This window comes from Gopherus evgoodei, chromosome 5 (genome assembly GCF_007399415.2).
Source record: "Gopherus evgoodei ecotype Sinaloan lineage chromosome 5, rGopEvg1_v1.p, whole genome shotgun sequence".
Lineage (NCBI taxonomy): Eukaryota > Metazoa > Chordata > Testudines > Testudinidae > Gopherus > Gopherus evgoodei.
In genome coordinates, this window is record NC_044326.1 from 99,118,904 (window position 1) to 99,143,932 (window position 25,029).

The 25,029-nt window shown below is 40.7% G+C and overlaps 1 protein-coding gene across 5 annotated transcripts in view; it reads right to left on the bottom strand.

Moving 5' to 3' along the window:
- INTU (inturned planar cell polarity protein) overlaps nt 1–25,029 on the bottom strand; it is a 114,990-nt gene that overhangs the window by 50,378 nt on the left and 39,583 nt on the right. For all 5 annotated transcript variants that reach the window (XM_030564133.1, XM_030564135.1, XM_030564136.1 and 2 more), the window contains exons 4-5: nt 15,732–15,935; nt 9,437–9,555 (exon numbers count right to left, since the gene is read on the bottom strand). In XM_030564133.1, the coding sequence (XP_030419993.1) occupies nt 9,437–9,555; nt 15,732–15,935 (323 nt within the window). The remainder of the gene's footprint in view (nt 1–9,436; nt 9,556–15,731; nt 15,936–25,029) is intronic.

Sequence of the window (25,029 nt, forward strand, 5' to 3'; positions counted from 1 at the left end):
GCAAACAAATTTGAAATATTGTCCAGTTTTAAAATTCAGATGTATTTATATCAATGATTTTTTCAAAACACACCCAGCTTAGTCTAGTAGGCACTGGGGACAGTCAAAATTCTCTACTATGTGGGAGCTCCAAAAGGCTCTGTCCCCTCTCAGGCTAGAAAAATGCCTTCTGGAGCTACAAGGACAATAGCCACTGAAATACCCTTTAACAGCTTTCCTCTGGTCCTTGCCTCCTCATTGCCTCTTCCCGATTTCTTTGGAGTGGCTATTGATAAGAGGGATGCTAGCTTTGCACTGCTAAACTGGGTCAGGAAGATCTGGCACCAGAAGCATAAATATCTGAAGAAAATGTGTAACTGCACAGTAACATGCAGAGCATGCTGTTAATAGTAATGAGCTTATAGACAAGCAGCACTTAACATCCAACATATCTTACACATTACTATATAAACTGTAACTTTGTATGAGCTGTATGTACAGGGATTGGTTCTTCAACCACTGAAATGCAGTCATTTGTATTTAGTGGTAAAAGCAATACTATTGTACATACAAGAGTTTCAGATAAGAAATGCAGAATACTTTTTCCAGTGGAAACTACAGGGAGAATTTAGCCAGGCCAAGTATAATGACCAAGACACCAGGGTTAAAGCCCCTATTGTTACAAAATGGGCCTTGGAACAAACTACCACAAATGGCGAGGACTTGCTTTATGTTCCAACCAAAAGACTCCTGAAGTAACTCCATGCCCCATGTGGGAACCAAGTACTACGCCAGAGAGATGACTGCCATTATCTCTTTCTGAGCAATTAAGGTGTTCTTTAGAGGTCTTTCACTTAGCTTACAAAATTAACAGGATTTCAGCAGAAAGTGGTACAGCTATAGATTCTGGGCAACATTTTCTGTGGTCAAAACCTTGGTTATAGTCTCATCTGAGATCTCCCACAAGTGATTTTGGCTCCTCAGTCTCTTTTGAAACAAGACTTCAGTACTTTGACATTTTTTTTTTACCTGAAATAATGACAGAGGTAAGCCTGCACTGTTACAATATCAGTGTATTAATCATAGAAATACACCTCTACCTTGATATAACACTGTCCTTGGGAGCCAAAAAAATCTTACCGCGTTATAGGTGAAACCATGTTATATTGAACTTGCTTTGATCCGCCGGAGCACGCAGCCCTGCCCCCCCGGAGCACTGCTTTACTGTGTTGTATCCAAATTGGTGTTATATCGGGTAGCGTTATATTGGGGTAGAGGTGTATATGGAGAATGTACATATTTTAAATGGCGAGCGAAGTGGGACAAAAAAGAGAGTTGGAATCCAATAATCTAGTTACCAGACTGTCTCAGATTAAATATAACCAACAGATTGAGTTTGCTGGTTGCTGCTAAACTTCAAGACTGTAAATACTCTCTGCCTAAATAAAAAAAGACTGAGAAGGTAGTCTTTGTGATTAAAGTACTGTATTGGGACTTAAGAGGTCTGGGTTCAATTTCTGGCTCTGCCACAGACTTGCTGTGCAACTTTGAGCAAATTACTTAATCTCCTTCAGCTTGGTTCCTGATCTGTAAAATTTGACTAACAATATCTTCTAAATCATGCAATTGCTGTGACAATTAATTCATTAATGTTTATGAGATGCTGAAATACTACCCTGATGGGGGACACGAAACCATAGACAGACTTAGTGGACGTAACGTCCTACAGTCATAATGGTACTGAAATTTTCACAGACCCCAGGATTTCCAACAAGTATTACTTTCCCCACCATTCCTATTACAGCCTTAGACATTTTAAATAGCAAATTAAGATATCACTGTATCAAACTGAAATAAAGTCATAAAGAGTTTAGTTTAAAAATTAACTGAAATTATTTTTTTTCAGGCTGTCTCTCCATGATTAAATCACTCTATTTTGATCCAATATTTATATTATAGAATAGTGAATTACAGAATTAAAGATCATTGCCATTCGCCAGCACAAGAGTGACCACCTTAGTCTTCTCCAGCTTAAGATATTCTAATGTTCTTTACAAACAAAAAGTTAGATACTAGTAGTGAAGTAAATATGTATAGAAAATAGAAAACACAGCAATTCATTATATACTCAGCAACAACTCATACATGAACAGAGATGAAAATCAAAAGCTACTTTTATGACTAAGGAAATGTTGGACAAAATATTGGTATTTTCCATTTCATTTTTAAACAATATGTAACAGCCTCTAGAAGCCATCAGAAATGATTTTACACTTTAGTTTTTCCTCTAAAATTGGGAAATATAGTTCTTTACCAGCAAAAGTCAGTCTAAGTTTTTATGGATTTTGTAACCTTTTCTTGAATACAAGAATAGAGAATGTGTAGGACATCTAGAAATAGGTTGCCTTGTTTTACAATGTTTATAGACAGTTTGGAGCTGTCAGAAAATGCCTCTGTGGGAGAATCTCCATCCAGCATCCATAAGGATTTACAAGAAAAATCATATAATTACTGGCTATGACTGATGAAGCGTGAGTCAACGTACATACCTATATAAGATGTAAGAGGATGCAAGGGAGAACATATGTACAAGTGCAAGAATTAGTGGTAAGCGTCTGGTGCCTAAAATATGCAGACTAGGTACATGCTAATGGTTTGTGAATAAATGAAGCAAGAAACCAATGTACACTAGAAAAGGGAAGCTACAGTAAAGGGAGAAGCATTTTCACAACTGTTATAGGCTAGACTGATATATCATGGTTAGAGCAGGAGGCTGCAATTCGTAAACCCAAGGGCAGAACACCCAGTTGTGTCAAGGAAGCTAGATCAGAACTGAAAACAAAACAACAACAACAACAACAACAACACGAGGAGTACTTGTGGCACCTTGGAGATTAACTAGCTTTCATGGGTTAAAACCTACTTTTAGCATGCAGTGGAAAATACAGTAGGAAGATCTATATACACAGAGAACATCAAAAATAAATTTGTTAGTCTCTAAGGTGCCACAAGTACTCCTCGTTCTTTTTGCTGATACAGACTAACATGGCTACCACTCTGAAACCTGGGGTGGGAGGGGAATCAATTACTGAATCAATCAAAACTAGCAAATGTTAACTGTTTTGTAAGCACAAAGTGCCAGAAGCACTTCAACAATGTAAGATAGGAGGAAAACTTAACCTAGATGTGCTGAGATTGCCTAAAAAGGGGAAAGAGGTTTTCATTATTATTTATCACTTGTTGTGTGCTAGTGCTAGACACTGCACAAACACAGAACAAAAAGACTGTTCCTGCCCCAAAGAACTTACATTGCAGGACATAATCTTCATGTTGCTTTTAAAAGCAAAAACAACTCTCCTCCTCCCTTAACTCCAACCAAATTAACTTTAAAAAAAATGCTGTTAAATAAATTAAGATTTTAAGTGGAGGACTTAGTCTCACTCTGGCACATGCTGCTGGTGTTCAGCCTGAATAAACTATACTTCAGTTGAATCAATAATTGCCAGAGCATTAGAATGCATTCACACAGTGTAGGGAGACAGAAAGAAGAGGCAGGGAAGATGACAAAGTAACAAAAATATTAAAAACAATGCTACATTTTCTCAGCAGTTTAATGTTTTGATGCTTAAAAAATAGAAGCAGCACTATAGCATCTATCTAAAATGCTTAGAGCAAAATGGAAGGGTACAGTGCCCAATATGTTTACTATTTACGCTACAACAACAAAGTGACGGCAGTAGTCAAAGTATTTACATTTTTATGTGTGTACATAAACACAAATACAAAGCACAAGTAGTGGCTCCAAAGATAAGGCTTACAGCACAATTTATTTTCATATCTATTTTCTATGAAGAAGATTTTTGATATGAATAAGTTACCTATTTTAGTATCAGGTCAATACAAAAACTAATGCTTTCCACAATTTTTCTAACAATGACCCATGACAACCTGATAAAATATAAACCAATATCTAAATAAAGTCAACTGAAGAAGGGCAGTCAGCATTATGTTAAATGCTCCATCTTAGGTACTGAAGTTCACGCCTCATTGAAGAAGCAGAATTCAGCCCTTTATTTCTAATTTTTGGCAGGAGTCAGTTTTCTGTAAGACTTAACGAGGCATCAGCATATCTATTGTTAGGTAGCTGTGCCAAGTCTACTGAAAAAAGTAGAAACCTACATTGTTTATTAAATGAAATCTTAAAATTTTCAGAATGTAGTAAACACTTTGGAGTCCCTATAAAATTACTAGTTCTACCAGTTTTGTGCTTCAACAACAACAAGAACAAGACGACTTTCTCCTTCTGATGCTAAGGGCAGATGGTGTGTTGTTGTTGTGATTTTTGAGTACTCCATTGTGGGTTTTCAGTTAGGCCTTTACAGTCTTCACCATGGAAGATGTTCCAGAAGTGACTTGAGACTAACAGCCCACTATCTGTGTTCAGCTCTATATACTGGGAGAGCTGTAGTCTGCATCTGTCAAACTGGGCAAGGGCATATACACTGCGTAGTCAGAAATGAATTATATTAGGACACTTCCCCCTTCTTAAAAATAAAAATCACCCTATAGCGTAGACCAAGCATAGAACATTTCAGCCCAAAAGGAGAATTTTTCAGAATTCAGAGTGACCGCAGTCACAGAGGATGCTCCCTCACCCTGGATTTCTCTTTGCAAGTAGACTTCACACCCTTTTGTTCACCACAATGTACTTTATTTACGAAGCTGCATACATCTTTATTTCCCATCACCATAAGGTTTTCCCCAAACTTCAGTGTAGCTCTAGGCACAGCGGGAGAGGGTGGGGAGAGAGATCTCAGCCTCTCTGAAATCATTGGTTTCTTGGCCTTTCCTTCCAGCCTTCCCTTCTCCCTTCCTATCTTCCATTTAACAGTCCCCAGCTGATGAGCTGAATGTCCTTGTTAACTGGTTAATCACCCAGTCCTAATCAATTATCTTCCAGTTTGGCCCATGTGGGAACACTTACAAAGTGCAAAGAGCAATGAGCTAGCCCTAAGCTACTCCAACTCTGTCACAGCCTCACTTAGGTACATCAAGCATCTGACATGGACATCCAATGTCAGGAAGGCCACTGTAAATGATGCATACCTCTTAAACCTGGCTCTCTTTGGATTGCCTATGAAACTGGAAGATGTTTTTATTGTTGGTATGCTTAGCAGTTAAACTCAATATTCTAAACAATTAGATAGCATAATTAGAATAAAACTATCTATATTAACTACATTACTTGTTAAACTAAGGCACTCAATATTTATTTTGAGAGAAGGATCCGGAGAGGTTCACATCTGTGTACTGCAGCAGATGGAAGAAACTAAGGTGGCAGAGGGCCCCACGCCCCCTTTAATAGCTTTGCCCTCATAATGTTGGGAATGATGAGGAAAGAGGTAAGTGGGATGCACCAGTGCTCTAATGGGCACTGTTATGAGATGGTTCCAACATCTGAACTGCAATGAGAAGGTTCCAACTTGTGGTGCTTCCTAGGAGTAGGAATATGCAGAGGATACTCAAAAGTAGTAATAACAAGTTGCATAAACTGGAAAAGGCCATAGCCTTTCCATCACACTTAGGTCTTATCTACGTGGGAAAGATTTTTCTGTGTTACATCAAGTGTAAATTTCAACGAATGTAGTTACACTAGCATAACCCTCGTCCCCCGTGTAGATACTTTTATTTTGGTACAACAGTGCCCTTTTTCAATTTAGCTTATGTTGCTTTGGAAGGGATTTAACCTGAACTAGAAAAAGGCAATCACACCAGAATAAGAGTGTCCACACAGGGGATTATACAACTATAACTATATACCTGTATAGCTGGTAAAACTTTCCAATGCTTCCTTAGAAAATGGCTGACAACAGCAGTTCTTGTGCTAAATGCTTTTTTGTGCACACATGACTATATTGTACCATCCAGTATATATTCACGTTATAGAGCAGGAACATCAGTCATTGAAAATTACCACTTATAACCAGTTCACCGTGACAGGTTTGATACTTAGGCCTGGTCTATACTATGCGTTTATACTGATTTTAGCAGTGTTAAACAGATTTAACGCTGCACCCGTCCACACAACAAGGCCCTTTATAGCGATATAAAGGGCTCTTTAAACCAGTTTCTGTACTCCTCCCAGACGAGAGGAGTAGCGCTGAAATCAGTATTACCATATCGGATTAGGGTTAGTGTGGCCGCAAATCGACGGTATTGGCCTCCAGGCAGTATCCCATAGTGCACCATTGTGTCCGTTCTGGAAAGCAATCCGAACTTAGATGCACTGGCCAAGTAGACAGAAAAAGCCCCGCGAACTTTTACATTTCATTTCCTGTTTGCCCAGCGTGGAGCTCTGATCAGCACGGGTGGCAATGCAGTCCCAAATCCAAAAAGAGCTCCAGCATGGACCGTACGGGAGATACTGGATCTGATCGCTGTATGGGGAGGCAAATCTGTTCTATCAGAGCTCCGTTCCAGAAGACGAAATGCCAAAGCATTTGAAAAAAATCTCCAGACAGAGGCCACAGCAGGGACTCAGCATAGTGCTGCGTGACAAGCGTAATGGAAAGCCAAAGAATCAAATGGACGCTCACGGAGGAAGGAGAGGGTACTGAGGACTCCAGCTATCCCGCAATCTCCAAAAAGCATTTGCATTATTGGTTGAGCTCCAAATGCCTGTAGGGTCAAACACATTGTCCAGGGTGGTTCAGAGTACAGCTCGTCAATTTACCCCCTCTCCCCCTCACGTGAAAGAAAAGGGGAAAAAAATCGTTTGACTTTTTTATATGTCACCCTGTCTACTGCATGCTGCTGGTAGACGCGATGCTGTGGCACTGAACAGCAGCACCCTTTTCCCTCCCCGGTGGCAGACGGTACAATATGACTGCTATCCAACATCATCATCATCAGCCCGTGAGTGCTCCTGGCTGGCCTCAGGGGAGGTCGGCCAGGGGCGCCTGGGTAAAAATAGGAATGATTCCCGGTCATTCCCAGTAAATGGTACAGAACAGCTGGTAACCAACTTCATCATAGCAACTGGGGGCTGAGCTCCATCAGCCCCCTCCTTTCATGTCTAAAGAAAAGATTCTGTACTGCCTGGACTATCATAGCAGCGGGATGCTGGGCTCCTCTCCCCTGCACCGTTTAATGTCCTGCCTGGACTATCATAGCAGCTGGAGGCTGCCTCCCCCTCATTTTATCTCACTAACAAGTCAGTGTTTCTTATGCCTGCATTCTTTATTACTTCATCATACAAATGGGAAGGGAGACACTGCAATGGTAGCCCAGGAGGGTTGGGGGAGCAGGGAAGCAATGGGTGCGGTTGTTGCAGGGGCACCCCCTAGAATGGCATGCAGCTCATCATTTCTGCCGGATCTGACACGGAGCAGCTGTGCTCTTTAGTATACTGGTTCTCTAGCACACTTGCCCCATATTCTAGGCAAGACTGACTATTTTTAGATACAACATAAAGGAGGGAATGACCCGGGGGGGTCATTCCCATTTTTGTCTTTGCGCCCCCGGCCGACCTCAGCCAGGAGGACCCATGACAGCAGCAGACGGTACAGAACGACTGATAACCGTCATCTCATCGCCAATTTACAGTGGCATGGCAGACGATACAGAACAACTGATAACCACCTCTGCTATCTTGCAAAGGCAAATGAATGCTGCTGTGTAGCGCTGCAGTATCGCCTCTGTCAGCGGCATCCAGTAAACATACGGTGACACTGACAGAAGGCAAAATGGGCTCCATGGTTGACATGCTATGGCATCTGCCAGGGCAATCCAGGGAAAAAGGGCGCGAAATGATTGTCTGCCGTTGTTTTCAAGGAGGAAGGAATGAGTGGTGACATTTACCCAGAATCACCCGCAACACTATTTTTGCACCATCATGCATTGGGATCTCAACCCAGAATTCCAATGGGTGGAGGAGACTGCGGGAACTATGGGATAGCTACGGTATAGCTACCCACAGTGCAATGTTCCAGAAATCGACGCTAGCCTCGGTACATGGACGCACATCACCGAATTAATGTGCTTAGTGTGGCTGTGTGCACTCGACTTTATACAGTCTGTTTTACAGAACCAGTTTATGTAAAATTGGAATAATCCCGTAGTGTAGACGTACCCTTAGACACTTATGGACTGATGTGACTGGCACAGAATATATAATCAGAGGTCAAGAGGGAGTAACATGAACTAAAAATGGAACTTACTTCTAGTTTGTGAAGATGGCTGATCCTCATTATTCCTCTTTTTCCTTCACTGGCTTTCTATTCCCAAAGATTTCTTCTTCCCATTTTTATACAGCTTCATTAACTTCTCTCTACCTTACATATAACCAGGGTCCATGTATTCTCTGGTCACATCTACATTTGGAGGTAGGGGTGTGATTCCCAGCTCATGTAGACATACTTTCACCAGCTCTCACTGAAGCAGTGCGATAACAGTAATAGTGCAGTCATGGTAGTAGTATTGGCAGCATTTGCATGGGCCAACCACCCTGTGTATGTACCCAAAGAGTCCAGGCTGGTTTGTACGTAGGGTACCTAGCTCATGCTGCCGCTTGCCATGGCCTGTGCTACCATGACTATACTACTATTTTTAGCTATGCGAGCTAGTGTGAGTATGTCTGTGTGAGCCAGGAATCACATTCCCAGTTCTAAGTGTAGACATACTCAGATTCTCAGGCTGTGGAATTTGCCAAACAAATGTGTTCTAAGGTTTAAACTTTCAGTTTTTAAAACTATTATGCCCCAGATTTTATAGCTGAGAAGAAAATCTTGAACTTGAAATGTGAACTAAGTTTAAAACTGTTGCAATCTCATTTTTTGAGTCTGTAAACAGTCTTAAAAAAAAAACAAAACACAACCACAGGTGAGATTCTGTGCTGCACCTTTAAAGATGATGCAGTTACGTGCTGAGATCGTTGACAAATCAAAAACAAAAACTCATTAAATAAAATTAATTTAATACCAAAATTAATAAATAGGAGTTACTGTACTGACTATCACTCATTTTCATATGTAACCTAGTTAAAATCTTAGTTTTTTAATTTAAATTAAGCTGCTACAGAACGCCCATTCTACCTTGCTAAAATGATACAGAATCCAGGAATCTTGCTAAAGAATTTAGATCAAGGTTGAGTGGGAGTTCATAAGATCAGATCCTGTGATATGTTACATATCATACTACATTTCTAGCCACCGAGACCTAAAGCAAAGAAACAGCCCAATATCACATAACCATTCACAGTACAGCCACATTAGGCAGATCAACTTCAAGCAGGCTATACCAAATAAAACATTACAGATTAGAAGGTAAACTCATTCTTGTTTTGATTCGGCATAACAATAAAGCCTGATGTACAGATGTTTTCTTCAGTATAAATAAAAAGAAAGGGAAGTTAAAAAATAAACAAAAAGGTTTTGTATTAAGTTGAAAATACTGTTACCTGATAATGTGGGCTCCAGTCACATTTTCCAGCATATCACAGAGAGTGAGAAATATTCCTCTCACACTTTTCAGCTTTTGGGATGCTTCTGATATGGGGTATTGGTAAAGAATTTCTTGCTGTCAGGATATCAGATTATCAGTTAGTTAAGCAAAGGAAAAGATTGCTAAGGAAAAAGTATATCCGCAACATCAGTTATTTTGGACTTGAAAACTTATCACACACTTCTCCAGCATGTTATTTAGCACTGGTTTGTTGGAGGATTTCCAGATCTTGCTACAAACTTGCAGAGTTTTTAAGTATGTGCATATATATACACACAAGGTTGGCTCCAGGCACCAGCATAGGAAGCATGTGCCTGGGGCAGCACATGCTAAGGGGCAGCATTCCATCCATTCTTCGGGCGGCACAGTCGGAGCGCTTTTTTTTTTTTGTGTGCTTCAGCAGTTCTTTTGCTTGGGGCGGCAAAAATGGTAAAGCCGGCCCTGTATATATATGTTTGTAAAAAAAGACTTTTGTAAATCTTTACTATGAGGGCAAATATATACAAAAATTAAAAACATATTGAAGAATTTCACATCTTAAAAATACTGTCATTTTAAAAAACAACAGTCCCGTGGAATCAGATTTGTTCGTGTTTGTTCAGCAATCTGAACATGTAATCTAGCTCTTAAATGGAAATCTGTGAACCCCTTACTCAACATGGCGAGCATTTATTCACACTAATAGAACCACAGCCTTCTTCATTTTTCAATGATGGAGTTGTCGGTTTACAGCTCCTCTAAAGATCAGGCCCTAAACTACAACATAAAATACACGGCCTTTCTACCATACATCACTGATGATATATTTACATGTAAAGCAAGATATTAGTAGGTATATATTGAAATAATTCATAGGTCATTAACAAATATGGTGCTGAGCATGCAATTGTCTACACGTGGTTGCACAGGAGCAGAAGTCTGCCTCAGGGCAAAAAATTGCAGAATCAGTAATTGTAGGGGTAATAAATCTTTAGTTAAATGATTTACCTGATTCTTTCCAGTCTTTTAAATTCCTAGGTTCTTAAAGGAAAATGCTGTAGTTACCTATTTTACATAAAGGTTTCTGAAGTAATTAATATAACTGTTAACTTAAAGCACTTTTGTGTGGGAATAATAAACTAAAGGATAATAATGCCCACATATTTGGTGTAGTTTGTCAACCCATGAAAATGTACAGAGCTAATAACTGATACCTACAGAGATATTGCAACCTATACAGTGTTTTCAATCTTTATTAGATGGCCTGGAAATAATCTAATTCAAATATCAAGTCTACCCAAGACAGAGAGGCCAGGAGATACTATTAAAAATTAAATTATCTTTCTTAACAAATAAAAGCAACAGTGACTGTGCCAAAATTTTGTTGGGACATTTTCTTTTCAATCAGATTAAAAGAATTTCAAGTCTCGCTATTGAGAGAACTGGCAAGCTCTGCCACTTTCATTCAATTTAATTAGCTCTATTTTTAAATACTTGTTTGCAACAAGGATTTTCTGCATCAACCTTTCATCAAGAAAAAAAGTCTTTTCTAATTACAGCATTGCAATGGGTTAGGAAAAAAAAAATCTTTTCTTTCCCAATGAACAGGGACCTTTACACTGTTCATTTGCGAAATAACTATACACTTTCCCAGGGAAAGAAAAGACAAACATAACAAAAGATCCCAGCAGCACCATCTATATATTAATGAGTTAGTAAGGTTTAGTATTTATCACCACACAAGGAGATCAGTTGTCTTCCAAGCAAGTTGAAAAGTGTCATTTTGTCTAAATGGTGCAAAGGCCATGGACAATTGAATTAATAAATGACAAAGTAGTTAATCTTAAAAGAATACAATATTTTCTGAACAGAACCACTAAAATATTGCTTGGAAATATTATTTTGTTAGTAAATCCCACCTCTTCTATCTCCATTATCCTCATTTCTCATATAATGAACTGCCAAGAAACAGTTTGCTTTAATCAGAACAGTCTTGGCACCAAGAAAGATGGCTGAAGGGACTCCTGTCAAAATAGAGAGGACCAGCTAAAAACCTCCCACAACCTTCAAACAAAGGACACTGACAAAGGATGTTTTAAGTTGTCCTTACACCACAGTGAAAGGAGACAATAGTCTGCTGCTTTGCTGTACACAAGAAGACTGTGAGCGCTGCAAGATTCATTCAAAAGCTATTAAAATAGGAACTATTACTGCAGAATTTACATGGTAAGTATTTGTAAAAGCCAACAGGGTCTCATTAGTTGCTCAATAATGCTTGCTTTACATAGAAACTAAACAAATTCTTCCAATACTGATATCAATCATTTAGAAAAGACATAAATAACATTATTCTCTTAAAACATGAAATCACTGGAAGACTGTCCAAGTACAGAAATCTGTTACAATGGAATGAAATATTTACTTTGTTCTAAAAAGCCCAACTGAGATGCAACCTACCAGCTGAACCTGTGATTACATGGAAGACTAATTTTCTTATAGGCAGATGACTTTTACATTATGATACAACAGCCAGAGCTCTGTGAGGCTTAGGATTCTTTAATTCTGCTTTTGAGTGCCTTGGGCTCATAAATGGGAGAAACTAGAATAAATTGCTATTATTTACTAATGAGGCTAAGATGTGATTTGCACACCAAATCAGCCACAAGATAGAGATAGAAAGCCCAGTAAAGGATCACTTATAGAAGATAGATAGATATGTTTCTTCATTTCCAATCCAAACTACGTAAGCTCTGGACTCTGGAACAACATATCCTTATTCATTCACTGTTAATAGGATAACATTCAGGACAATTTTCTCCAAAAGAGATGGCGTTCTTTTGGTAAAATGTATGTTTTTAAGAGCTCAGTTGTGCCATTTAGGCACAAGACAGCATTAGTGGCTGTTTAAGATTGCACCACCTCTGGGGTTGCTCAGAGAAGAATTTATCCCTGGAATGTAGGGGGAGCAGGCCAGCTGAAACTTCTTTTTCAAGAGTGTAGCGTACTACTCCTTATGTGCCAGTCCTGTATCACAGAGAAGTGTGGAGAAGGGATAGGACAATGGGTGCCATGTGGGGTAGCGATAGGGTGACCAGATAGTGTGAAAAATTGGGACGGGGTGGGGGGTAATAGGAGCCCATATAAAAAAAAAGCACCACATATCAGGACTGTCCCTACAAAATTGGGACATCTGGTCACCCTAGTGACTGAGGGAGTGGCCCTCGCATACCCAAGCGCAGGGACTGTACTTGTGCCACATTTAACTACCTCCTAATGAGGCAACTAGTAGCTCTGAAAACAGATAAGCCTTGGTTATCCTTGTATTTTTTCACTATTTTGGTAATATTAAAGTTTATGTGTTTCACCAGGACAATGCTGTCTCTTTCTTTATAAAAGACAACTGTCTCTAGCTTTACCATATAGTCCATATTGGATGAATGGGGACAAGGAGCTGCAGCATAAGATTTTAAAAAGAAAAATTAACCATTCACAACATATTGTAAGTGAACTTTGATTAAGCTTCTTATATTTATTCCATTGCCAGTTGAGAATACCTTATACGTTCTTATTGTGGGAAAATACCAAAGTGAGAAATGTTCTGAGATTTTCTGTACATTAATGGGAGAAGTCTTAGGTTGCAAAAAACAGCAGAAAGTGAACCAGAGTGGCCCTGAAGGGTTTATAGAAGACATTTGCATAAACTACTTTGTACCATAGCCACCTCTGATCATGGAAGTGTAGTCTCCTATATGATATGAGAGAGGCTTGAAAAGCAAAGCTTACAGCAGGGGCTCTCAAACGTCATTGCACCTCCTTCTGACCTGGGCTGGGGCAGCGCATCGAAGCTTGAGCCATGCTGTTGTGAGTGGGGAGAAACGGGGCCATAGGCCAAGCCCTGCCACTCCTGGTGGAAGGAGAGGGGGCTGTAGCCCGAGACCCATTGCTTCAGCTTCAGTCCTGGGTCCCAGCAAGTCTAATGCTGGCCCTAGCGACCCAATTAAAATGGGATCACAACCCACTTTGGGATCCTGACCCACAGTTTGAGAACTGCTGGCTTATAGTATTATAATGTAGCCTTTATCCCAATGGGGGGTGGGAGGGTAAGAGGGTGTGTGTTTTCAAAGAACATTATTAGGATTGAAAAGTTAGGAAATGCCAGATTTATAGTTGCCTGTGTAGCGTTAATTCTGCCCCCCTCTGTCCATTCTATACACTGACTGAAGCAGCAGTCCTGCAGAAAAAAACAACATGCAACAGTATCATAAGGCATACACACAAGGGGCTGAATTAACTAGTTGTAAAGCTGACATATCCTTACTTTCAAGAGTTTGATTTTGCAAACTAAAACAGTTTTTTGTTTTTTTTAAATGTAGGGGAAGGAACACGGGTTAAAGTAATTTCTTAGGTTACCCTCCTCTCTCTCACAAAGGAAAACGGTAAAAACAAATTCCTTTATGTGCATCTAACACTCTCCACTCCATAATGCATGAAGAATTTAAACCCTAACCATCATCATGGCAGTGAAGACATCTGCCACTTAAACTAAGAACAAATTGCATTAATTGGCAACTGGAGAAAGATGTTATCCCAGAAGAAGGATGGACCACTAGGCATTAGTCAGCAGCAAGAGAGGAAAAGAACATAGCCTGGCCCACCTTTTTCCTCTCACCTGCTACCCTGGGATTTTGGAAAGCTCCTGCTCCATATAGTGCTCAAGAGTGAGGGGAAATGGTCTCCTGGGACTAAGTGCTGAGTCCAGGGGCAATTTAGGGTAGGGATCCTGGTTGCTGCCCCATGTGATGCTCCTAAAGCGGCCCTGGTCATGTTGGGTCGAGGGCAGATATAGTTGAGCTGGGCTGGGCTTCTCTCTCTCTCCCTACCTGCCACAGCTGTTCTGATAATTCCCAGGCATTTCTCGTACAGTGTGTGCTGCTTCTGCTTTGTCAACGGAATGAACCCAACCTTAAAATGTTCCTGTGTTCAGTTGTACTTGCACTCTGAAAACATTTTCCTGACAAACATAAAAGTGAGAGAAAGGAAATAGCAATTCTCAATAGTTTATATCTCAGCGAAAACTGAATGGAATTTCATAGGACAAAGAAAGGGCATTTCTGGAGCATGAGGGTGTTGTTCGTGCCTAATATCAATGGCCTGCTACAAACAAAGAAAATGTTAATGCTTCCCAAAGAAAAGGTCCCATGAATCCTTTATAATGGAAAGCGTTAAGCAACTTAAATATAGGGTTTTCTACCAGCTTCTCTCATAAAAAAAATTCTGATGAGTTAGGATGCTTTGTACTTGTATAGTGCTTTACATTTATAAAGCAATGTTCAAATGCAGCATGATAAGAATGTGGCAGGTAACTGTAAAAACCTGAAGATATTCCTTCTCACTTTATATCTAAGAACCTATGGTAATGTACTTTATCATGGGACCTTCAGCAGTGCTGCAGTGTTTCAAAACTCAGTTAAAGATTGTAAGCTGGACTCCAACTTTTTCCTGGAATTTCAGGCCTGATTTCCATAATAGACATAATAACTTGCAGACACTTTGACCATAAGATGGAATCACTTAGAAAATTATTAGTAAACATGAGGTACCTTTATTTAAAGTCACAACAATTGACATTATAATTAGACTCAGCAGAATCTGATTTAATTTTTTTTTGTGCAATTTAGACTAATTAATTTGTATTTTTAACTTTTTATTTTTTAACTATTTTAATTTTTAGTTGCAGGAAATTAAGTTGAGGTAGGGTAGAGGCAAAGCAGAGAACCCTAGCCAGAGCTGCAAGGAGGAGGAAGAGCCAGCACTTGGGAAGGCCACCTCGTTACTGAACAGTTCCTGCACAGGACAGACCCATTGAGCAGTGGGGTGGCCTCCCCTGCAACTGGGAGCTTGTCCTCCTCCTCCTCCTCCTTGCAGGCCTGGCCAGGGGTCTTCTGTTCTACCCTGCTAGAACTGCAGCCTTCCCAGCACCCACATGGATCCAGAATCTGTGTCTCTATGGCTGCGCCCTCTGTGGTTCCACTGTCACAGCCCACCTCACTCACTCCTGTGACAACACAGTTGCAGAGGGCTTTCTGCACTGCTACAGGGCTGGTGACACTACATCCCTGCAGGTGCAAGGTGTAGGGGGAGGGTGCACTGACTGTTACTGATGGATTTTTTTTCATTGATTTCAGTGTGTCACCTGAAATCAACATTTACTGACATCTATTGATTTAAACTGAATCCTGCCTGTCTTTTGCTTCATTTGGTTGATCACATACCTCATCCTTAGATGTTTCAGAGTCCAATTTAAGCGTGAGGTACATAACAATATGAGGCATGCCTTGGATAGCCAGCTGAAGGTCCATATTATCTTCTCCCCATAGAAGCTTGACGAGATTGTTCATAGCAGACTGTGCCTGTTTATACCTTTGTTGAGATGTTCCTTCATGCTCAAAGACTGAAGTTTCAAATGTAAGTTTCACCTATTAAAATAATTAAATATATTATAAAAATGGAGCTATATTTAAAATAAAAATATATTTTGGCTTTAAGAAGAGCTGTAATCTCTTCTATCCTTTTTTGTGGTAGAGAGAGTTCTCTACAAAGAAATTTTGCAACACGTAAAAGACAAGCACTGAAAAATCCCTGTGGTTTGAAGAAAGCCACTTATACATTCAACGTTATATAACCATGTATTACCAATGATAAAGCCAGCGATTACATGTTTTATCAACCATGTGAACTAGGCATGTGGCTTGATATGTTTTCATGCTTGTTTTTTATGGTTTTAAAAACAGAAATACACACTTCCTGCTCTGGATTTATTTGAACACAATCTAGCACCACCATTTTGAAACATTATTACATAAAAATTGTTTCAAAATGGCATCATTTACACATTTACATGTTCTTAAGGCTCTTTTTCAGAAATATTTCCTTAATATTTTAAACTCATCAGTTTAGAAAGGTATATTAGTGCAATGCAACCTACTTAAGTTGGACCACAAACCACCACCAACCTTTCAGTAAATTTTTAGAACTCAGTGGCCATTGAATTCTTCACCACAAACTAACTTGCCAGTACATTTTCATTGTTCCTTACCATATCATTTTTTTTAATTAAGCAGGAAAAGAAGAGCTGTGCTGATTTATGACTGCACATTAACAACTATCTTTTATATACCATAAGTAGAAAGCACAAATATTTGTTGTCTTACCTGCCATTCCAAGTCTTACCTGCCATTCCAATTCTTCTAACAAGCAAAGTGTGACACTCATTTATATCCATTTTACAAAAAATTGTACTGCTGACAACTATTTTATATTACTTTCTTTAAAAACAAGTATAATTTTTAGCTTTGGGTATATACATTGGAATTTTAAACATCAAATCCAAGTATAAGTTTGGTTTGGAACTGGATTCTTCATTTTTCAAAATGTGTTTTTAAATCTGCATTTTATGTACAGTAGGCTTATGAAAGTAATTTAAAAATGATTTAATTAATACAATTCTTTTTTAATGAAAACTGCACAGTAAGTATAGGATAGGGAACACAAAGGAATTTTTATTTCTTGTTTGAGCCTAAAATTATACCTTTCAGAAAGGGAAAATAAAAAGGTTTTACCTTCTTGGTGAAGGCTTGTTTGCCCATTTGGAAATTAACTTCAAAATATCTGATCGGACGGAAGTTTCAAAGGCAGTATACTACATGCTAAAATGCTGTCTCCATTTAAGGCCAATGGGAGCTATGTCATTGACTTTACTGGAACCTTGGTTCTGTCCAGTGAACTAGGGTAACTGATGTGAGGAAAAAAAACAAACAGTCATGCTTCCTCAATAGCAATTAAGCTTAAGAAGCCTGAACAAAAGCAAGTAGTGTGTGTGAAAAAAAAAATATTTCAAAGAAAATCTAGCAAGCGATATGGACAGTATACAATACTCATGGTTGTCAAGAAACAGCAAAAAGACTATCATGTACTGCAACCATTTCGACATCTGACCCTCCACTTCCCCATCTCTCCTTCCCACTGATGGCCTTGAGCTTCTCTTCTCCCATTCCTGCCACTTCCAACCTCTTCCTCTTCCCCCTTGCCCCTTCTCCTCTTTTGAGGAGCACGGCATCCAACTCTTCTTCCCTCTCCCCCTGCATGTTGGTGTCATTGCCTACCCACCCAGCTCCTCCCCATCACTCTTCTTTTCTGATTTCAACTCATGGCTCTTCCTCTTCCTCTCATCACACTCTCCCATCGATATCTTCAGTGGCTTCAAACTTCCATTTTGATGACCCACCCACCCTTTAGCCACCCATCTTCTCACCCTTACCTCCTCATTTGACCTACAGCCTTGGTTCAACTCACCCACTCACCAAATGGACATTCACTTGAGATGATCTTCATCAAGCACTGCTTTCAACTCTGATCCATCACTGGAGTTCCCCCTCTCTGACCATCATCTGGTCTCTTTCAGCATCACTCATCTGCCCCCTCCCTCTCACAGACCCTTCAGTGACTTCTAGTACAGCAATGGTGATGACTTCTCTTCTGTTCTCTATGTCTCTTCCCTTTCTCCCATTGATATCGTTGTTGATTCTCTCCATGCTTAACTATCCTTCACTTTTGCCTCTTTTGCACCTTTATTCTGTCACTGCCACCCACAGCTCTGGCTCACCCCCAATACCTGCTTCCTTCACTCCTGCTAAGTGTGTCTGGTGGAAAACCTGTGCCTATGTTGACAACCTTCACAACATATATATTCTCTCCTCCTTCAATTCTACCATTTTCCAAGCCAAGGGATACTCCCCCCTTCCTATCCTCTCTCAAACACTGAGATATTGACTCTCACCTCCACTCTGCCAGTGATGCCAGCCTCCATCAATCATTTGTTATATTTTCAAATAACATTGTGATTTCTCCTATGCTGCCCTTCATACATGTGAGCTCCTCATAAACATCCACAAAACCACCTCATTGTCTTCCTTTAAATCTCCCATTTAAAACTCCCCTTTGCTGTGAGGTCTACAAAAAACTTGACAACAGAGATGCAGCTAATGTGCTGTGACCACTGTCTATCATGCTCTCATTGTTTCTTTGGACTCCCTCATTTGCCTGTATCTACCTCTCATCTCTTACCATACATGGAATGTACATTCTTTGGGGGCATGGACAATTTTTTTTGTTCAGCATCTAGCACAATGGGGCCCTCATTCATGACTGGGGCTCCGAGATGCTACAAGTAATACAAAAACAACATGGAGTCTGGAGACAGGACAAAATGATGCCACAGAGTTGGTGGTTGTGCATGGTCTCCCCATCCTTCTGTATGGGAAAGGGGAAAATCCTCTAAGACAATCTTGTATCTTCCACTCTTGGGCATCCCTTTTCCAGCTTCAGGAGAGTTTCTGGTTAAAGAAGACACAGCTGACATGAAATCTTATTAAGAAAAAGGATAATCTGAATACCAAGAAAGCCAAATATCCAAAAAGATGGCTTTTATTATGTGCAGAGATGGCAGTGTCGCCTATTTAAAGTTGCCTTGCACCTCCCTGTTATAAAACCCTGTTTTCAGTAGCTTATAACTTGCCAAACTAACTGTTCAGGCTGAAATTTTCCATGCCAGGAGTCTGCCTTCGACTGAACATTTTTAGAAAGTTCCAACTAAAATGGTTCAGTGATTTACAAGAATGCAGTTAGGGAAAAATATGTGGTTTTGCCCACTTTAAAAATTCTTACAACCATTTCACTGAGAAACTCTAGAATCTCTATTCTGTTGGAGCAGTGACTATGTCTTTTGCTTTCCTCATAAAAAACCATTCAAATTTAGCCAAGTTATAAGACTCTGAAAATCACAGTTTGCACAGAGTAGAAGTTTAATAGACGCTGGCAATATTCTCCAAAGATTCCATCTGTACAGAGCACGCACCACTCCAAGGATACAGGCATTGAGTAGACTGTTCCCTATAATTGCTCCACCCAGCTGCCAAGGGCTGCTGTGGAGCTGGGCAGCAGAATTGAGGGAGACAATCTTTTTTTGTGCTCTCAGTGCTCCTGCTGCTGGCGTCCAAGCAGCATGGAGGAGGAGGAGGATGAAGACCTCTAACTCAAATGCAGAGGGGTAAGGTGCAGAAACAAGGATAGGAACGCAAGCCTGACAGAGCAGGTTAATAGGAGCAAAGGGGGCAGGGAGAGAAGGATAGAAAATCACTACAGCACCACTCCATTCTAGAACTGAACTTAGGATTCCTAAGACTTAGGAAATATGAATTCATCCATCTCATTCAGTGAGCACCATTCATCCTGTGCACTGAATGAGGCAAGAGTCCTGTGGAAAAATAGTATGTGATCAATAACAGCCTTTATCAAAATGCACAGGGGAAACCACATTAAAGTTGCACAGGCAACCTGCATCTGGCCTTTCCTGCCTTTTGAGTGCTTGACTTTACAACCTAAACAACACTTTTTCCACATAGTTTATTTGTATGTAATATCTACATATGCCAATAATCACTTACTTTGAAATCATTTATATATACAGTACTCTAAGCAGTTGGTAGTACCATGCATCCAAAATTCTGCATCATCAATTCTATATACCAGTTACAGGGACAAATTCACTGCTGGTGTACACAGGTGTGTTGTATTCTTTTGTGAGAACATGGCTATAAGCCTCAGGGTCATGGCTAAATTCTGACATTCTGTCTACTTAAGATTTCTCTGTCATTTCAAATATTTAAAAGATATTCTTCACTTTCTCCTGAGTGGAGGAAAGCTGCCACCTTTACCTTAGAAGTGCTTACTTTTCAGTGATACATGACATGATCTCAACTCCACCAGAGAGGTCCTTTGGGGCCATCTGCCTGTCCCAAGTCATGATAAAGGAGGAGGGTTGGGCATGGGGCTAGCAACTCCACCCCATAAAAAATCAACCTGCTACAGAAACGCCAACAATAGAGACAGAGACTTTTACCCTGGAAAAAGAAGGGTCTTCAATTCGAAGATGCATGACGCTGGGTGGTAAAAGCGGTGAGGAAGCCACTAAGCCGATTACCCTTCTTGCAACCAGGAGGATTACCATAAGCACATGGAACATGAGGACCATGTACGAGTCAGGAAAGACGGCGCAGGTTGCAGCAGTGATGAGGAGCAACAACCTGACCCTATTAGGCATTAGCGAGACAAGATGGACACAAGCGGGGCAGAGATGACTGTTGACAGGAGAGGTGTTGCTATATTCAGGACATGAAGAGAGCAACGCACCCCACACAGAGAGCACTGATTGGTTGGGAGGCACATGGTCCCAGGATCATCACAGCATCCTTCAGAACTAAAATGAAGAGGATTAAGATGAATGTTGTTCAGTGCTATGCTCCAATTAATGACAGTGAAGAGGAGGACAAAGATTATTTTTACAACAGACTCCAGAAAATATTAGAGATTCTCCCAGACAAAGACATTATCATCCTTATGGGAGACTTTAATGCCAAAATTGGACCTGACAACACAGGATACGAGCAAGCCATGGGGACCCACGCTCTGGGAGAGATGAGTGAGAATGGAGAGAGATTTGTGTGCACTTAACAACCTGGTCATAGGAGGTAGCATCTTTCCTCACAAGCGGATCCACAAGAGTACCTGGGTATCACCAGCAGGCACGACAGAAAATCAGATCGATCATGCCTGCATTAGCAAGAAGTTTAGAAGATCCTTGCAGGACGTTAGAGTTAGAAGAGGAGCAGACGCGGCGTCCGACCATCACTTAGTGGTGGCCAGATTGAAGCTGAAGCTGAAAAAGAACTGGATAGACACGTCAGACAGAAGAGTGAAGTACAACGTCAGCCTTCTGAAGGACCATAAGACCAAGGAAGATTTTGGACTGAGATTGAAGAATAAGTTTTCAGTATTACAGGATCCATCTGAGGAAGAGGAAGACAGTGTACTAAACAGATGGCAGAAAGTGAGAGAGACACTTAGGTCAGCATGCCAGGAAGTGCTTGGAATTAAGAAACACCAGCAGAAAGAGTGGATCACAGCAGAGACCTTGATCAAGATAAACGCTAGAAAGAAGAAGAAGGCAGCAGTCAACAACAGCAGGACTAGAGCAGCAAAGGCCAAAGCTCAAAAAGAGTATGCTGAAGCCCACAGAGCAGTGAAGAGGAATATCAGGAAGGACAAGAGAGAATATGTGGATGAACTGGCAGCAGAAGCGGAGCAGGCAGCATATAGCAGTAATATGAAACAGCTGTATGATACTACTAAGCGACTGTCTGGAAAGTTCAGCAAGCCAGAACGTCCCGTTAAAGACAAGCAGGGAAGTCTATAACAGGTATAGAACAACAGATGAACAGATGGGCAGAGCACTTTGAGGAACTCCTGAACAGACCAGCACCACCAAATCCACCAGATATCAATTCAGCTAACGAGGACCTCCCAATTAATTGCGATAAACCAACCAGAGACAAGATCAGAAAAGCCATCACCATGATGAAGAATAGGAAGGTGGCTCGACCTGATGACATCCCAGCAGAGGCCCTGAAAGCAGACCTGGATGCTTCAGTGGAAATGCTGTACCCCCTCTTTGAGAAGATATGGGAAGAAGAAGTGATTCCGGTAGACTGGAAAGAGGGATATCTCATCAAAATCCCCAAGAAAGGAGACCTTAGCAACTGTGCCAATTATAGAGGAATCGCACTCCTGTCGGTGCCAGGGAAGGTCTTCAACCGAGTCCTCTTAGACAGAATGAAGGATGCCGTCGATCCACAGCTATGAGATGAACAGGCAGGTTTCCGGCAGAACAGATCATGCACGGACCAGATAGCAATGCTTCGCATCACAGTCGAGCAGTCTACAGAGTGGAACTCCTCGTTATACATCAATTTTGTTGACTATAAGAAAGTGTTCGATAGCATGGATCGAGAGACCCTTTGGAAGCTCCTTCGGCACTACGGCATCCCAGCAAAGGTGGTCAACCTGATCAAGAACTCATATGACGGTATACACTGTAGAGTGATCCATGGAGGGCAGCTTACTAACAGCTTCCAGGTGCAAACTGGAGTCAGGCAAGGATGCTTGTTGTCACCACTTCTCTTTCTCCTCGTCATCGATTGGATTATAAAGACATCCACTTACGAGAGTAGGAACAGAATCCAGTGGATGTTGTGGACCCAGCTTGATGACCTGGACTTTGCTGACGACCTTGCACTCCTTTCTCACAGTAAACTGCAGATGCAAGAGAAGATCAACGTAGTGGCAGCCACGTCATCACAGGTTGGCCTCAACATTCACAAAGACAAGACCAAGATCCTTAGGATTAACTCCACTAGCAATGACCCAGTCACACTGAATGGAAGCCCCCTGGAAGAAGTGCAGTCCTTCACCTACCTAGGTAGCATCATCGACCAGCAGGGTGGCACAGACGCAGACATTAAAGTAAGGATTGGTAAGGCAAGAGCAGCCTTCTTACAGCTCAAGAACATCTGGAGCTCTAGAGAGCTGTCTTTGGCAATAAAAATTCGACTATTCAACTCCAATGTGAAATCAGTCCTACTGTATGGAGCTGAAACCTGGAGGACAACCAAAACCACCATCAGGAAGATCCAGACCCTCATAAATAGCTGCTTCAGAAGGATTCTCCAGATCCGCTGGCCAGACATCATCAGTAACATCCACCTCTTGGAGAGGACCTGTCAACTCCCAGCAGAGGAAGAAATCAGAAGGAGAAGGTGGGGCTGTATAGGACATACACTACGCAAGCAGCCAACTAACATCACCAGACAGGCACTGCGGTGGAACCCTCAAGGCAAGCAGAAAAGAGGCCGTCCAAGAAATACCTGGCGACGTGACCTTCAGGCGGATAGCAAAAAAATGGGCTATACCTGGAACCAGTTAGAACGAATGGCCCAGGATAGAGGACTCCGGAGATCTGTTGTTGGCGGCCCATCCCCCGATTGGGGTGACGGGTTTGAGTGAGTGTGAGTTACGTGATCTCTAGCAGTGGTAAAATGACCGGTTGACCCCTACCTCTACAAGCACAACTTCAAACTGGCCCTCCTCTACACAAGCTGGAAGTTACTTTCTTCCCATGTCTAGAACCACCTTTTGTCATCCACAATTGCCCCTTTTACCTTCAATCATTCGCTTCCCTATCATCCTGTCATCTGGGAATGGGGAGCAGACTAGAAATTTAGCTGCTCCCAACTCTGGGCTTTAAGGATAGAGGTAGTCCAAAAGCAGACCTGGAACATGTGGGATTACACCATCAGTGCTGTGGGTTACAGGCAGCTCACGGAATCATCCACTTAAAAAAAAAAAAGGTCATTTTAATGGTCACTCATTTAATAAAAAAAAACAAACAACACTTTTCCTTACTTCCCCCACTTAAAATAAATTAGGATGTAGGAAGCCCAAAGTCCATACATATATTCTGTAAAGTTTACCAAGTGCTTTGGGATCTTTGGCTGAAAGACAATACAGAAATGTCAGTTACATTCACTTAACTGAACGTTTTCAAAGTATTTGGTTAAAATAGATCCTGGAGAAAGTCAGAGATTTTCTTCTTCTTGTTACCCTTATGACTAGGGTACAGTAGAGCCTGCGTGTCTTGCAATAATTTCATGGGACATAAAGAAACACAGTCAGCCAAGCTGAATTAAATTAAGTAAATCACTGTATTTACTTAGGCCTGTTCTAAAATAGGGTCTGGTTTTCTTTTCTAAAGAGTGGTAAAAGACTCCTCAATATTCTTATGAGCAAAGCTAAGCAGAAGTGGGTCAACACTAGCAGTGATCTGTGTCAAATTAAGTAGCAGCTGGTTTGGTTACAGCGAGTTAAAATGTAGATTCTGTATGAAACTAAAAGTGTAAATATTCAGGATTTTCTAAGATCTTTCTGAGGCTGGGGTACTCTGTAGTCTCTAGATCATGTCCAAGGACTGCTGTAAAACCTTCAGATATTCAGTGAAAATCTGGTTTGTTAAAATAAGGATATTTTTGTTTCATTTTTTATTTACTTCTGTATCTACCTACCTATTGTATTATTTGCATTGTGGTAGTACCCAAACGTCTCAGAATCAGGGCATGATTGTGCCAGGTGAAGCAGATAGGTAGATGCGGTCCTTGCCTTGAAAAAATACAGTCTGATGTAGCAACTGTTTGTGGTGCTGGGTGGGCATAATTTACAAATATGATAAACTGGGCGTTATCGATCCAAAAATTGATATTTGTGTAAGATAAGCACAATCTGAGAAGTATTGCTCATGGGCAAGATAAACTATATTCACATTCACTGGGGCTAAGAGAAGTTAGAGATTTTTTTTCTGAAAAGGCAAATAGCAAAAAGTTATGTATACTCAACAAAAGAGCTGTGACAACTTATTATGGAAATAACTGACTTAGAACATTATGGTTTGTCTTATGCAGCTGCAACCATCTTATATCCAATGTCTTTTGCAATGCATAGCGAATGATAATACACTAACCTCTCAGTTTGTGAACAAGCAATCTTTTTTACTAAAGCTTGCAAGCAACAAAACTTATTTCTGCTGCAGCATGAACAGAATGTTTTCAATTGCAAAAAAACCCGAAC